Source organism: Pocillopora verrucosa, chromosome 4 (assembly GCF_036669915.1).
Source record: "Pocillopora verrucosa isolate sample1 chromosome 4, ASM3666991v2, whole genome shotgun sequence".
Taxonomy (NCBI): Eukaryota; Metazoa; Cnidaria; class Anthozoa; order Scleractinia; family Pocilloporidae; genus Pocillopora; species Pocillopora verrucosa.
The window spans coordinates 19187191-19203722 of NC_089315.1; the positions used below are offsets into that span (position 1 = coordinate 19187191).

Here is a 16532-nt window from a genome sequence, read left to right on the forward strand (position 1 = left end):
CAAATATCTTTTACATGCGAAAAAGTGACGAACCTCAACGAAAGTCTCGTTCCACAGTAAGGGGACGCAACTCATCTAGAAAAAGTTTCACGCTCTGACACCGGTAAAAGTTATAGTGTTTATACCATAATTGGAAGTATACTTATTGAATTACGAAGAACAAATAAGTTATGCAGATTTTACCGAAGTACAGAAGTGCACTCGGCTCACATACACTAACGCCCTACAAGTTCACTTTTCCTTTACAGAGAGAATCTGAACTTTAAGAGAAAATCTGGGAACGAGATTAGGTTCGAACAAGGACTTCTGATTGTTACGCAACTAGGGTTTAATTTCGTTTTCTTCTTCTTTACCAGATCACTGTTTCAGTATTCATACCTTTTGCCGTCTCCAAGGATGAGTTTTCTTTCTTAGCAGAGGACTTTTCATCATTTGTCTTACATGACGGATGGCTTTCTTCTTTTGATCGACAAGCATCGGCTACAAAAATCGAAAGACATTAAGACTCTGACGTGCTGATGCTGTATTTTCCACTGAGTTTTGGAAGATTTGTGACCGAAAACTTTCCCACCAACATTGTGAAACAATTTGAACCAACGGGGATGACTTTTGGCAAGATTCTCTTGCTTTTGACTTTTCAAATGGGTCAGGTAATCTAATTTGTCAGTATATCCATGCACACTTTTCTAAACCCACTAAAAAGGCGAGAAGACATAAAACATGACTAATCCGCGAGATAAAACTCTCTCAAAAGTTTCACACTACACCATTGAGTTACATTTTTAAAGGCAATATAGGAAGAAAGAAAAACGTAACTCTTTTTCAGGGTTTTCAAACTTTTCAAACAACCTTCTAGTTATTCCACAGGGTATAATTTTTTTCTCGCCAAGTCACTGATATCACTGATATGGAACATACTAAATGAAAACTATAACAAGATATTTTCAAAGAATTCTAACCTTTTTCTGCCTCAAATGATGAGTTTCGTATCTTAGCAGAGGACATTTTCTTAACAGAGGACTCATCATGCGACTTTTCATCATACTTAGAATGGTCTTCTTCTACTAATCGACAGGCTCCGTCTACAAAAATTGAAAGTCAATAAAACATTAAAAAACTTTGACGTGCTGATGCTTTCTTCTTCTCAGAGTCTCGGAAGATTTTCCAGGAATCACATGGTTTTTTTTAGAGGGGGACGGGAGGGGGATCAGTCGTCACTAACAGAGTAAAAGTTAGGGTATTACATTGCATTTTGATACAACCAAAATCCTCCGCTCCCACCCCTTCAGGCTATGAATAATGACCCGTCTCTTACTCACTGTCATGGGACATACTAAAAAACGTAGAAGTACATATTATCAAAACATTTCATACCTTTTTCCGCCTCGAAGGATGAGTTTCCTTTGATTGCAAAATATTTTTCATCTTTTCCATCTTTTTCTTCTACATGGCTTTCATGCAGAGCTCGATCAGGACCGTAATCAAAGCCACCGGCTGCAAAGAAAGAAAGGTATCAAAAACCTCAAAACTCTGACAACTCTTGTAGTAAACTGGAAAATATATGAAAATAGCATTTTCATAGAAATGTCACTTACCCTTTTGGGAGAAAGGTAGAAAGTTTCCTTGGTTCCTAACCAGCCAGTCGTCATCCTTTTTAGCTCGGCCTACTTCAGATGTAGATAGTCGTGCAAATATGGGAGGGAGGGGTGATTGATGGTGCCTGATGGGGCCACCTTTGTCTGAAAGAGACGCCAATGAGATTAGTAGATTTTTACAAAACCCGTTTCCCATTTGCTTTGTTTCTTCGTTTATTTTTTGGTAATGTGTTTCACTGCTCTTACCTGCGGTAGGCATGGACAACGGATCAGCTGTTTTGCTGTCGCAACTGAATCCCTTGCTTTGATCACTTCTATGCCTTTTTCTCAGACAGGTGTCCTGCACTAAAGTTCCACTCGTTGAGGCTCTGGCTGCAGATGATAACATTGACGAGCGAGGCTCGCTGTTCTCTTTGACTGAAATGACGAGAAATGAAATAATCCTGTAACATTTTTACTCGATAAATACTTGGCTAGTCTATGCTGACAACATTCTCATCCCACTCCCTCCCCCCCCTCCCCCCCCACATATCTTACGTAATAACTAAAGTACAAGTTACTACAATTAAAACAAAATGTTAAATTATCAACACCTTTTACTGTCTTCTTTACATTTGCTTCATCGCCTTTAGGCGTTTCTGTCTCTTTTGTAAGCACAGTACTTTTTTGTTTTGGGAGAAAACAGTCCCCGCTTTTCACATTGAGCTCTGTAGGTTGCAGGTCGTCGTAGACACCGGCTAGAGAAAAAAAATTGAACGTATTAAAACTTGGACATATTTCCGACACAAACCCCTTCTTTAAGTTTTGACAGATATCGTATGCAACAACTTCCCTTCCAACATCGAATATGCCCATACGTTCATCGGAGTCTGTTCCACGCGTACCAGTTTATGAATTATAATATATAGATTAAGCCAAGCCTAAAAGCGAAGCTGGCATTTTTTCCCGCACGTCTCAGGGGCACAACGCCTTGCCTCGGCCAGGACTAAAACCCGGGTCGTCCGACTCGGAGCCCAGTGCACTGACCACTGGACTACTGAACAAAGCCGTGGCGTTGACGTGCCCGCGGTACAGTTGACCACGCATGTTAAAATTAGCACCTTCTACGGTCGTACGGTCGTACGGTCGTAAGGCTGTACGGTCGTACGGTCGTACGGTCGTACGGTCGTACGGTCGTACATCCAAATTTTTTCCGCGTGATGGATTACTACTATTTTGTATAATTATGGTGCTACGCTCTGCGAGCTCCACTATAAATCTCAACCTCTATTTGGTGCGAAAATGCACCAGAATATAAATTCACGGATATCATCCATTACAAAGGGCAAATATTCAAGCTAGAAGCAAATTTTGAGGAAGACTGTGAGTTTTAGATATTGTCACTGAAAGGAAAAATAAACCTTCATACTTTTAAGTCTAAGAGAGACTTTCTCGACACAAAGGGTTTACCAACAACTCCTTTTATAAAACGGGGATTGAAATTTTAAAGCAATTTTGTCAACAAATAAGCTCATCCCCTTATTAGTGTCAAGGACAAAAACTTTCTGATTGAATCAACAATTATAGAACGACCTTCATTGCACTGGACAATCTCTTAAAATTTGGTACCACCCCCTCGTAATACCAATAGATATTCATCACTTTAACTCGGTCGCGTTATGCCAATCGCACGCGGAAAATATCTCATGTCTCATTAATGAAGTTATGCTACGTTTATCTATTCATAAGATCGCTTCACGAACCTAGTATTTCTACTGTCACATCAGTACGTTTTGTTTTCAGATCTTCCTTTAAGTGGTTCACCATACCCATTTTGTCGTTTAGCCTCTCCTTGTTTCTTCTTTCTTGAAGATCAAACTGCGTCTTTTTGTCCTCATCCTGAAGGAAACTGATCTTCTCAACCAACGTAGAGTTGACTTCTGCAAAGAGAAAGAAAATAAATCATTCAAACTTCAAGAACAGAAGACACTCTTTCACCAAACAATTCATCCATGTTTGCTTCGGTATTAGCCACCGCCTTGAGGATAAAACTGTTAACAAGGAAGAAACGGTCTCTTCCATTTCAGCAATTTGGTCCTCAAGGCAAGCGTTCTTCGTTAATAATTCGGACTTATCGTCTGAAAAATGTCATCAAAACAGACAGTTTAAATTACTTCAGGAAGTACTAAAAACGAAAACAAAAAGTCACCTGACAATTCCTTCACTTTTGCTTCGGCATTAGTCATTGTTTCTTCCATAATGACAACTTTTTCCTCGAGGCATCTGTTTTTCCTCAACAGTTTCTTCTTAACGGCTGAAAATGGCAATAAAACAAATAAATCAAACTTAACGAACAGAAAACGCTTTTTCAACTGGTAAAAAGCGAATTCCTACATTTCTTTCATCGGCTCAGCCACCGCCATGAGGACCAAATAGTTAACATGGAAAAAACGACTTCTTCCATTTCAGCAATTTGGTTCTCAGGGCAAGTGTTCTTGGTTAACAACTCTGTTTGTCTGGGTTTTCTTTCTTTTTTTTTTTCGATGGACGCAATAAAATAAATTATCATCTACCTTTGTTAAAAATCGTGTTTTGCTTAATTTTGTGTTGCCAAATATTAACCCGCTATGTTACACATACCTAGAGAAACCTCCAGTCTTTCACTGATTTTGTCAACATCGTCTGCAGCTTTCTGAAGGCTCTTGTGATAATTTCTCGTATCAACCGTTAATTTTTTAAGGAGATCTTCATATTTGTTTAGCTGAGATGTAAGCTGTTGAATTTTTTGATCTTTCTCACTGATTGTCTCCTTTGATACAGAAAGAGTCGCTGAAATGAACAAAAAATACGGGAATATTACAACGCCATTTAGTAAGTAAGACATTTAATTATTACTAGTAGTCAGGCACAGAATTTAAAAGCTCCTCAGAGAAAATACAAACGTCGCTCACGTTGAAATATCTCAGATTGTTTTCAGCCACATCCTTCGAGTTTTCATAAAATCGTATATTTGATTAATTTCGTATTGCCAAAAATAAACCACATCTCCCCCCAATGAAAGCCAAGTCCAACAGAGAAAGATTTGACTTCGAATGAAAATTTCTTCAGTATGTTCAATCACTTTTTATTTTCTCTTTCAGCTCAATGAAATCTTCTTTTGTTGACCACGCAGGGAAGAGTTGATCATTTATAATAATTCTTTATCTCGGTTTCTGGTGATTGTAAAGGCTTAGCTCGTCAGAGATCAATTGCATTTCTATATTTCCATTTTTATTGACTCCTTCGCTTCCTCTTCTTCTTTGCACATTCTCTAACGATCTTCCAAATGTTAACGTTCACAAAATAGACGCAAACAGCTTCATTCCTTGGACAAGGATTGTCAAAGGAGCGCTGTGTGTTCGCCATCGTTTTGATCATTTTATTTAAAACGTAAATAATTTAACTCAGAGATGGGTTTCAAGAATGATATTTTTAAAATATGATTTTGTTTAGGTAAAGTTTAAGTCAAGCAAATTGAATTCTGGGATGCAAACTTCATGGCTGCCACCCAGGTTTCTCGATTGTCCTCATGATGTGATTAAATAATCATGTTACGACACCGTGACGACGCCATCTGTTTACCGCGCGTAACTATAACTGCTCAGACTGGAAAGATTTGCGATTTCGAATGAAACGATTATAGCTACGAGTGTAAACATGAGTACTTTGTGGATACCATAAAAGTCAGGTAGAGTTATAAACTTCTGGTACAAACAGATTACTGGAGAAGAGGAAAAATTGTCTTCTTCGCCTGTAATGTGCTTGTACAAGAAGTGAACGAGCATTCGGTTCATTGGATGTCCCTTCTAAAGCCAACGTGTGGGTCACCGATCTTCCCACAAACAATTTAGAACCGACTGAGGAATCAATTGGCTCGTAATTGTTTGTGGGAAGATCAGGGAGGGGTGGCACCGACTGTATCCAAGCCATTTTGTCATGTATCGTACGTTGTGAATTATTACATATTATGTCGGGGAAGTATTAAATATCTTTTTACAGGTTGTTGTTTGCTCGTTTCTAACGTTTTTTTTTTTTTTGCTTTTCTGTGCTTATCTACAAAACTTTTGATTGAACGCAACAATATTTAGTTCATAAGCACGTTTTATGATCAGTTCTATATTGAAAAAAAAAAATGAATAAATAGTTTACCTTATGCATAAGACTTACCTTCACAGGCCTTTATCCCTTCAGAGAGATTTGAAATGACCGCCCGAGCTTTGTCCAGTTCACTCTGGGAATTAGCTGCCATCTTTTTGAAAAGATCTTTTTGTCTTGTATGACTCTTTTCTCTCATACCGAGAGTGTACTTCAAGTCTTTAATTTCAGTCTGGAGGGACTCGTTTTCCTTTTCATGCTGAATGCGTAGATCGTCCATTTTGTCACGTGATTCTGTCAGTTGATTTTCCAAGGCAGAGTTCCTTTTTAGGAGTTCTTTCTCTCTCTCTAATGTAGTTATAAAAGCTTAGCTCAGTGGTGAGTAACCGCATTTTTGTCTCAAATATCCTCTGAAAGTATGATTGTCTTAGATTGTCTAAAGCAAACCGAATTCAGGGAATGGTGCTCTGATATGCTTTAGAAAGTTAGATGGTCAGTATAAGCAACGAGCCAATAGTCAACTGACTAAGCTCTGACGTCTCACATGTCATACCAATCGGGGATCACGGCTGAATAGACAGACAGACAGACGGACAGAAAGACAGACAGACAGACAAACAGACAGTCAATAAGCATGGTCCTTTCTTCAGTCATCCGGTCGATAAGTCAAACCATATGTTGGTTGGTCAGTCAGTCAGTCAGTCAGTAAGTCGATCGGTCAGTCACTCGGTCAGTCATTCAGTAACTCAGTCACTTGGTCAGTCAGTCAGGCAGTGACTCGGTCAGTCAGGCAGTTACTCAGTCAGTCACTTGGTCAGTCAGTGACTCGGTCAGTCTTATTTAATGACAGATCAGTTGTTTCAATATAACCAGCACATCATTCACGAATACCTTGATGTATTTCAGTCGGCAAGTGACTAAGCTTTCAAATAATCTATAGTTATACACCCTGACCACTTTATTTTCTTTTTTCGCGGATTTGACGACAAAAACAGACAAAGGCCTGCATATTGGATGATTATCCACTTTGTTGAGAGCAATCACCTTTAATAAGTTCTCAGTCAGTGGAGGCAAAAAGGTCGAAGGGGGGGGGGGGAGTTGTCAAAAAACGGCGAGAGTTGCGCTAAGAAATATGAGGAACAATCTCTGCTGTTTTCAGCGTTTTCTTCGCCCACTCACTATTGCGTTGGTGCGCACCAAACACCAGCCTGGATTAAAGTTGTAAAAAATTGATATCTTACCTAAGTATTGTTGTTCAAGGACTGCCATCTTCTCCTCCAATTCTTTCTCCTTCTTACCCTAGTTCAATAAGATTAAGTACATTTGACGTTTTACATACAAAACATTGTGTTTGGAAATTGGTAACACCGGGCAATAACAATTTTTAATCTTTCTCTTGTATTAAACGCTAAACCAAAGTAAGCAGCCATCCAGTAGACAGTTTTTCACATATCTCAGCTTAATGAAATCTCTCTTTTAGAGAAGCACTCCGAGTATTTTTTTGTGTCACTGTTTTTTTGTCTTCGGCAAGAACATTTTATATGGAGCCAGGAAGTTTTAGAGAAAGCCGACGATGAGAACTCTGCAAAGGCGCATAATACACAATAAATGAAATTTTAGTTTTCAAAGAACAAGGATGTACATGGTTTGGTGTGTTGCAAAATCAGCCATAATTTAGTCTGATTTGTTAAACGGTTAAATACTCTTCACAACAAAATGATCACCAAACTAGTCTTTAGAGCCTGTTTTGTTTACTTGTTATAGATGGGAAATATTTTTTCAACTTTTTCCTTCAATAACGTTCTTCAAAAGAAAACGAAATCGGTGCGTCGTAGTTGAAGGGCATTTTGGCGCGCTTGATTCATCTCAAAATTGAGTACAAAAGTAAGAAAGAAAGAAAAAGACAAAGTCCTAAACTTAAAAACTGATTGACATATTGTCCCATCAGTCTCCTCATCTCTAAACAGTCTTCAAATAATGTATTAAAAGAAAAGAAATGTAAGTTAGGCACCTACCTTTTTAGTCATCTTGCGCGCCCCGAATGATTCCTCAATCGGACCTAAGTTATTTGTTGGAAGATCTGTGAACCAAATATTGGCTTTAGAAAGGACATCCAATGAGCTGGTTGCGCATTCATTGTCTTCTTCTCCAGTGAACTGTCTGTAAACGTAGTTTAACCACGAATTGCTCATGTTTTCACCTCGAAGATATACACGTTTCACTCGAAATTGCAAATGATTTCTGTCTGAGAAGTTGTTATGGTTACGTGCGGTAAACAATTGTATCGTCACGATGTCGTAACATAACAATACTATTACTTAGTAAAGATGTGCGAGAAGCCTGGATCGCAGCCAAGAATTTTGCGCGCAAGAATTTAATTTACTTCACTCAGAGTTACCCACTTCATTATTTCCCGATCTCATCGACTCTTTCTCTCCGAATATTTAATGCTCTTAAAAGGAAGTGAATGGTTGGAAACTTGAAATTCAGCTTTCTTCTCAAAAAACGACTCATTCACTCAAAACCACTGCAGATGTATTTCGTTCTATGCAAATTGTTATCTTGAGCCAAGAAACGATAGTTCAGCTGGTTTAGCCCGAAACTGAATCTTAAGCAAACAATCAAAGCCGCGATTTATTTTGAGGGCATTAGCCGGTCCGAAATACGAACAGTTGTCCGTGTTCTCTGGTACCACGCTATGAACAAACCAATTTGTCCCTTCATTTGTAATAATAGCTAAATGCTCTTACGTCTATAATAAAATTTTCAACGAACTCTTTTATCGGGGTAGTTATACGTTTGATAATTGGCGAATGTCACTCAGTGCATATCCTCGGACATTCCCAGTTTTAGCGGGGCATACTCGATCACGAGATGTGCGCGCGAGCAAGAATATTTGATGGATTGTAACGGTTGCTAATCGAAAACTTTTCAAATCTGATTACGACTGAATTTACTCGCGCATACCAACAAAGCGAACTTTCTTTAGTTGGTTTGAGAAAAAACTGACTTTTTGGCTGTTGGAGTTAAATTGCGCCTCTTAAGCAAAATTAATTATAAGGTTATATTTTTCGCTGTCATCTGCAGTTTGTCTAGAGTATTTGGATTCATTTTTGGAGAATTTAATTGATCTCTTTGCGAAGAAAGCTGAATTAAAGTTTCCAACATTTTATTTCGTTTTAGAGCCTTAGTAATCTGGAGAGGAAAAGTCGATGAAATTGGATTCAAAATCTCTGGAAAGAAGCAGGAATTCAAACAATGAAATGGAGGTACAATGGTTTTATTTGGCATTACAATTTTTTACTTTTTGCTCGCTACACTTTGTTAAAACCACACTATAAAGTTTAAATTTGATGGTCCGTTGCACCAAATTCAATACATTTCCACAGAGCTCAAAACCGTCACAAACAGTGACCGTAAATCAGAGAGAAAAGCTGAAGAGTTGAAGGCATTAATATCCAAAGTCAATCAATTTATTTGAGATATTGCCAAAAGAAAAAAAACAGAAAAAATTCTCGACTCTTTTTTAGGGAGAGGGTGTAAGATATCCGTCTCCTTGCTACGTAGAAAACTATTTTTTCTAAAATCAGTTGTAGTTGTTGGTAAGTGCCAACAAGTAAATCAGAACAATTCAGAAATTGGTCCGACTTTTCCGATTTGAATCGCTCTATCGACGGGTAGATAAAATGGATGTGAATGTCTGTTTCCATCTCCTTGCTACTTAGAAACTATTTTTTTCTAAAATCAGTTGAATTTGTTGGTTAGTGCCAACAAGTAAATCACAACAAATCAGAAATTGGTCCGGCTTTTCCGAATTGAACCACTCTATCGATAGGTAGATGAAAATGGATGTGAATTTCTGTTTTAGTTAAGCTGCTTTCAAAATTTCATCAGAGCGCACTAGCAACTATTGGAGTAAAAAGTTTCCCACCACAAGCAAAAACATTTTAATCTTGATGATTAATCTGATTTCAGAGTTGAACCCAAACTGATTAAGCCATTCATAGATTGATATGAACGTTAAACCTTTTACCTCTAGTTGCAAGTTTATTGAGTTATAAAAGTCATGCCAGGAAGTTATATGCTCCTAGGAGCTATGTTAAGCATACTGAGACATGAAATCGGTCCGCTTACATCGTATCGCTGTCGTCCATTCAGCTTGCATCACAGCTTGCATCACATTGAGTCACATAAACTCTGATTTTTAAAATCATTAGTTTCTCCTCACAACGGCCTTTTAACGGGCTAGGTCTTCTAGTTGTTGGTTCACTCACTGTTTATGGGAGGAATTCGTTATTGCCAGCCCTTCTAATTCTGCCGATTATCAAAGAAATTTCAAATACAAATATTTTATATTTAAACGGATTTGTACATTAATATGGTGAATGACTCCTATTCTAGTCATGCTATACTTATGTTTACCTTTAATCTATTTTTCATCAAATGCATTATTAGTTTAAAAAGATCTAAATTTTCAATATAGTTTAACCTTCACGAAAGACCTTCTCTCAACTGAAACAGCCACTCAACGGGCGAGATACATGCTCCAACCCTCAAAGTTCCAGGAAATACATAGGAAATACAAAGGAAATTACCCGATAGCGGAACTGATTTTGAGGACAAATTTAATTAGAGAGAATGCACGAGCGGCTAGTTCGGTTAGTCTTTAAATAAACAAAGATCAGTTTTTCACCGATTTTATTTGATCTTTTCTGGATGTCTCTTCCTGTTCGATTGAATTTTCTTTCTTTTTATTGATGGGCTTAATAATAAGGAATTACAAGTTACCTTTGTTCAGAATCGTGTTTTGATTAATTTTGCGTTACCAAATATTAACATGCTATGTTACACATACCTAGAGAAACCTCCAGTCTTACACTGATTTTGTCAACATCGTCTGCAGCTTTCTGCAGGCTCTTGTGAAAATGTCGTGTATCTATCGTCAGATTTTTTAATCAGATCTTTATACGTGTCTCTCTCAGAGAGACACATAAAGATCTCATTAAAAATCTGAGAAGAAGTAAGCTGTTTGATTTTTTATTCTTTCTCACTGATTGTCTCCTTTGATGCAGAAAGAGTCGCTGAAATGGGAAAAAATAAGGGAATATTACAATGTCATGTAGTAAGTAAGGCATTCCATTAGTTATTAGTTGTGAGCAGCAGACTTAAGCTTAGAGATAATATCTGCATAGCTCACGTTAGAAATATCTCAGATTGTTTTCAGCCGCATCGTTCGAAATTTCCCAAAAGTCGCTTGTTTGATTAATTTTGTATTGCCAAAGATAAATCACATCTCACCCTCTCGAAAGCCACTGAATTCTTACAGAGAAAGTTTTGAAGTCGGCTGAAGATTTCTTCGGTTTGCAATTAATTTTTATTTTCTCTTCCAACCCAGTTGAAGCTATTTAAACTCCGCCAGAAGTTCAAGAGAGTTCGACTTAAGTGGAACAAACTTTACCAGTAAGTGACTAGTAACTCGGTATCAATTGATCATACAGTTGGCCTTGGCATTCCTTCAGTTGACCACGCAAAGAAGAGTTGATCATTTGTGATTACAAAAGCTGATCTCATTAGAGATTGATCGCATTTCTATATTTCTATGTTATGTTTCTATTTTTCCAAGGCCTTCGCTTCTTCTTTGCACATTCTCTAACAATCGCTCAAATGTCAACATTCACAAAATAGATGCAAAACAGCGTCATTTCCTGGACAAGGGTTGTGAGAGGAGCACTAGGTGTTCGAGTCATTTTTTAAATTCTATTTGAAATGTAAACAATTTGATTCAGGGATGGCTTTCAAGAACGAACTTCGATAGACAAGATTTTTCTAAGGCTAACTCTAAGCAAAGTAAGTTGAATTCTAGCGCGTAAACTTCTTGACCTCGACCAAAGTTTCTCCCGTCTTTTCACCAACTGAGCAAATAATTATGTTTCGCAAAGACTTGAAAGATTGTGTAATGTGCTTGTACCCGAAGTTTATAGCTCCATCTGAGGTGGAGTCGTAAACTTCTTGTACAAGCACATTTCAGGTAATGACAATGAACGAGCATCCAGTTCGCCAATGCGTAGATTACCGATCTTCCCACAAACAGTAACGAGCCAAGTTAAGGAGTCAATTGGCTCGGAAGATCAGGTTTGGTTGTAACCGACTGTATCCCAGCCATTTTGTAATTTATTGTTTGTTGAAGGTAAATAAATTTGCATAAAATGTACGGGCGGTTGACCTCAGTTTCATCTTTTTTAAAAGATCTTTTTGTCTTGCACGACAATTTCTCTTGTAAGCGGAGTCTCCTTCAAGGAGACTCTGGTTATAAGAGATAGTGTCATGCAAGACACTATTTTTCTAAAAAAGATTAGAGTGACGTCAACCGCCCGTACATTTTATGCAAACTTATTTAATTTCAGTCTAAAGAGACTCGTTGTCATTTTCTTGCTGTGGATGTGTAGATCGTTCATTCTGTCACAGGATCCTTTCAGCTGATTTTTTAAGGCAGGGTTCTTTTTTAGGAGTTCTTTCTCCCTCTCTAAAGTAATTATAAAGCAAGACTGAGAAGCGGACAATCGCATTGTTGTTTATGAAATACCCTCTTAGAGAATGTTTGTTTTAAATTGTCTAAAACCAACCAAATGAATGAAGGGAATGAAGCTCCGATAGGCTTTAGAAAGTTAGAGTGTCAGAAGTGAGCAATGAGGGAGTATTAAATTGACCCCATCATGTGGTCAGTCACGTACGTCAGTCAGTCAACCAGCTAGTCAGTCAATCTGTCCGTCAGTCAGTCAGTCAGTCCGTACGTCTGTCTCCGTCTCCGTCGGACAGACTGTGAAACAGCTAGTCAGTTAGGCCGTCCGTCCGTTCTTGCATCCTTCAGTCAGTCAACCAACTGGTATGTCAGTCAGTCAGTTCGTTCGTCCATCCGTCAGGCAGTCGGTCATTCAGTCAACCAGCTAATCAGTCAGTCTGTCCGTCCGTCCGTTCTCCGTCAGTAAGGCAGTCAGTCACACATTCAGTAGGTCTGTCCGTTCGTCAGCTCGGGATTGCCCGCTTTGATCTCGCGCAAGATAAACACTGTGTGGAGCAGCATGGAGCAGACTTACAAAGTCCGTAATTTTGGACGGTTTCAGCGATAGAGACGCAAAAAGCACTAGAAGACAGTCGAAACAAAGAATACATAAACGACTCTAGAGGGTTTATTGTGCTACAAACACATTTGACATTTGGCTTTCTTTCCGGGGAGGGAGGGAGGGAGGGGGGGCTCTCGAAATAAACAAGTAATACTCATAGTTGATTCTTTATAAAGTGAAAACATATAATAAATCCTTTATTGACCAACTTGTGCGCTCAAGATGACTGGATATTAGCGTCGCCGGAACCTTTTTGGCTACGGCGGTGTGCTACACGAATTTAAGTTTTAGGCAAGATGAAACATGGTTACTCCACAGGGTTCCCAAGTAATTTCTGACTGTTTTGTTTCCTGTTCAACTATTTTCACCTTAATATCAATATCCATATTCTCCATACTATTCTCCATACATTTCCCAAAGTGCTGACAAGGAGAACTTCTTTAGCAATGAACAGTTCCTTTAGTTAGTGGTCCTTTCCTTTATTCTCGAGACCTTAATGTGTGATTGTGAGGAGAAATTAGATGCTGGTCACTTTTTTAGAGGTCAAAACCGTGTTAACGTGAAGTGGTGATCGAAATACGTTTCGTATTCTTGTATTATGCAGCCGGCGAGGAAGATCGTGCCGAGGAAAGGAGCAAATACTCCAGCCATTTATGTTACTTAGTAAGAGAACACAACATTTCAATGAACGAAAGTTGCAGAACACTTCCCGAGACTCAAATCCTAAACTAATGATGTTGTCATTAAGAGAACAAACCAAAGTGACATCAGTTCTCAGAATGAAACAAGAACTTTGTTGAAACTCTTCTTGGTATAAGAAAAACTGCAGTGAATAAGCACCCAGACCTCCGCAAAGACAGAGATATAATCGAATAGCAAGAGTTTCTTCATTCATTGTTTAGTTTGCACTAAACTCCAATCTTTCTGGATTATGAAAATACAAGTTAAAGGCAGATGTAGTGCATTAAGGTGAAGGTAAAATGGATGAAAATACTATATATAAAGAGGACAGTGTTTTCTTTCCCTAAAGGAACATAAAGGCAGTAGTCAAGAGTTACAATGTTGAAAAAGTAGAAATGGTTAAATATGCATCACTGAATGTTTGAGTGGACTGAGACCATTCAACTCTACTTTATATACCGTGGTTTGATCACTTTGCAGGATGAAACAGTCCCACTTACTTTTGCCCGACTGCCGAAATTTCGCAAAGCAAATTTTAAGCATTTCATTTACCCGCGCAATTTCTAGATCCCTGCAAGTTTTACTCGAGCAAGTCATTTTCAAGTCCGCATTTAACGCAGTTTAATTCATCCCGGGAGCCAAAACATTTCGCTTCCTTCTATCGATTCTGCCGATAAATTTCTTTACTATTCATCACTGTCTGAATCAACAGTAGAGTCGTCCAAACGTCCATGAATACCATGTACTCCTATTAAGGTGTTAGAGGGGGAGGGGGGGGCGGGGGAAGAGGAGAACCCAGTTCAGCAGGATAAACAGAAGGTCCCAGCCACTTCTTATCTTACACCGTCTCCAAGATAGGACGTTCTGACCCCCTCGGTATCAGTAAAGGGTAGTAAAGGCGACCCCAAAATTAACTCTGACCAGTGGAGTACATGTATGCTTTCTTGGCTCCGCACTTATCACTGCTGATCAAAACACAACATTTCGACTAAAAACTGAAGCTTATCATTTTGAAAGAAGAACACATCGCCTTGATGACACAAAGAAGTCCATCTTGTTTTCAACCCGGAAAAGTAAATGGTTGTTATACCCAGACCATCGGAATGTTGCCACTTAACACATATCAAACAGATCATGAAACATGAAAAGAATTTATTTGCATGAATGGCATGTAAGTGTATGCCCATATTTCCATTAAATTTTATAAATATTTACAATATATACTGATTGCAAATCCTCATATCACAACATTTTTTCAACTATTTACAATATTAACTGAGTTGCAATTGATAATTGCAAGGATGAGTCCTGAAAACCTGCACGAAAGATAAGAAAATAGATACATGAGCTGTGATCAGCAGCATATCTTAAAGGAAATGATTTATTTGTATCTGGAGGAGTGACAGTTTACTGAAAGAGGGCAGAAGGTAATAAACCATTTCAAAAACCCACCAGATCACTCGAGACTATACACAAAACCAAAATAAGTGAGACTTTTGTTATGTTATGTTATCTAACTGTGAACAAAACGACTCAAGGAATCAAAAGCAGCAAATTGAAGTATTTTTAGGTATTTCCCTCAATCATTTGAGTTAGCCGAAATCAACCGTCGTAAACTACAGTATATGTTAGAAATCAACCACAGTATCTAGTAACTGCAGTCGAGGAGCCTGTCAAATAAGTGTTCGAGAGCCATTTAAAGTATACAGAAATGAGGGAAACCGTGAAGTACAAATATGGGAAGACAGATGAATACCAGAGTAAAAAAAAGATGATGTACCTGAGAGGGACGAAGGTTGGTTCAAACACAGGCGGACAAACCTATAGCTTTGAGGGAGCGTGATGTAAAAATGCCCAAAATACTTTGTTAAAGAATCCTTGTTCTTCTGCATAAACAAAGAAAGGAATAAGTATTGTAGAGGATCTCAATCAACTGTATGGTACTGTGATACTTAAAGCTACTTCCCTAAAACGCACGGAGCGGTAATGGTAAGCTAAAAAAATGCTATAAACGAACCATTATACTGTTCAGTGCAAAATAACAACGATAAAAAAAATTGAAAAAAATTATTTCTGTTAAGAATCAAACAATCTCAAATCTTAAAAATTACCAAAGATCTTTTACATGCGAAAAAGTGAAGAACCTCAACGAAAGTCTCGTTCCACAGTAAAGGGACGCAACTCATCTAGAAAACGTTTCACGCTCTGACACCGGTAAAAGATGTAGTGTTTATGCCATAATTGGAAGTATACTTATTGAATTACGAAGAACAAATAAGTTATGCAGATTTTACCGAAGTACAGAAGTGCACTCGGCTCACATACACTAACGCCCTACAAGTTCACTTTTCCTTCACAGAGAGAATCTGAACTTTAAGAGAAAATCTGGGAACGAGATTAGGTTCGAACAAGGACTTCTGATTGTTACGCAACTAGGGTTTAATTTCGTTTTCTTCTTCTTTACCAGATCACTGTTTCAGCATTCATACCTTTTGCCGTCTCCAAGGATGAGTTTTCTTTCTTAGCAGAGGACTTTTCATCATTTGTCTTACATGACGGATGGCTTTCTTCTTTTGATCGACAAGCATCGGCTACAAAAATCGAAAGGCATTAGGACTCTGACGTGCTGATGCTGTATTCTCCACTGAGTTTTGGAAGATGTGACCGAAAACTTTCCCACCAACATTGTGAAACAATTTGAACCAACGGGGATGACTTTTGGCAAGATTCTCTTGCTTTTGACTTTTCAAATGGGTCAGGTAATCTAATTTGTCAGTATATCCATGCACACTTTTCTAAACCCACTAAAAAGGCGAGAAGACATAAAACATGACTAATCCGCGAGATAAAACTCTCTCAGAAGTTTCACACTACACCACTGAGCTACATTTTTTTAAAGGCAATATAGGAAGAAAGAAAAACGTAACTCTTTTTCAGGGTTTTCAAAATTTTCAAACAACCTTATAGTTATTCCACAGGGTATAAATTTTTTCTCACCAAGTCACTGATATCACTGATGTGG

At 38.2% G+C, this 16532-nt stretch overlaps 1 protein-coding gene across 1 annotated transcript; it reads right to left on the reverse strand.

Moving 5' to 3' along the window:
* Nucleotides 1–1587: 1587 nt before the first annotated feature.
* LOC131779992 (putative uncharacterized protein MYH16) lies at nucleotides 1588–7900 on the reverse strand. The gene is made up of 7 exons (XM_066164870.1): nucleotides 7724–7900; nucleotides 6950–7007; nucleotides 5781–6056; nucleotides 4215–4403; nucleotides 3338–3514; nucleotides 2189–2332; nucleotides 1588–1739 (listed from the first exon to the last, which is right to left on the reverse strand). The coding sequence occupies exons 1-7, from the start codon at nucleotides 7898–7900 to the stop codon at nucleotides 1588–1590; spliced, it is 1173 nt and encodes a 390-aa protein (XP_066020967.1).
* Between the last annotated feature and the right edge of the window lie 8632 nt (nucleotides 7901–16532).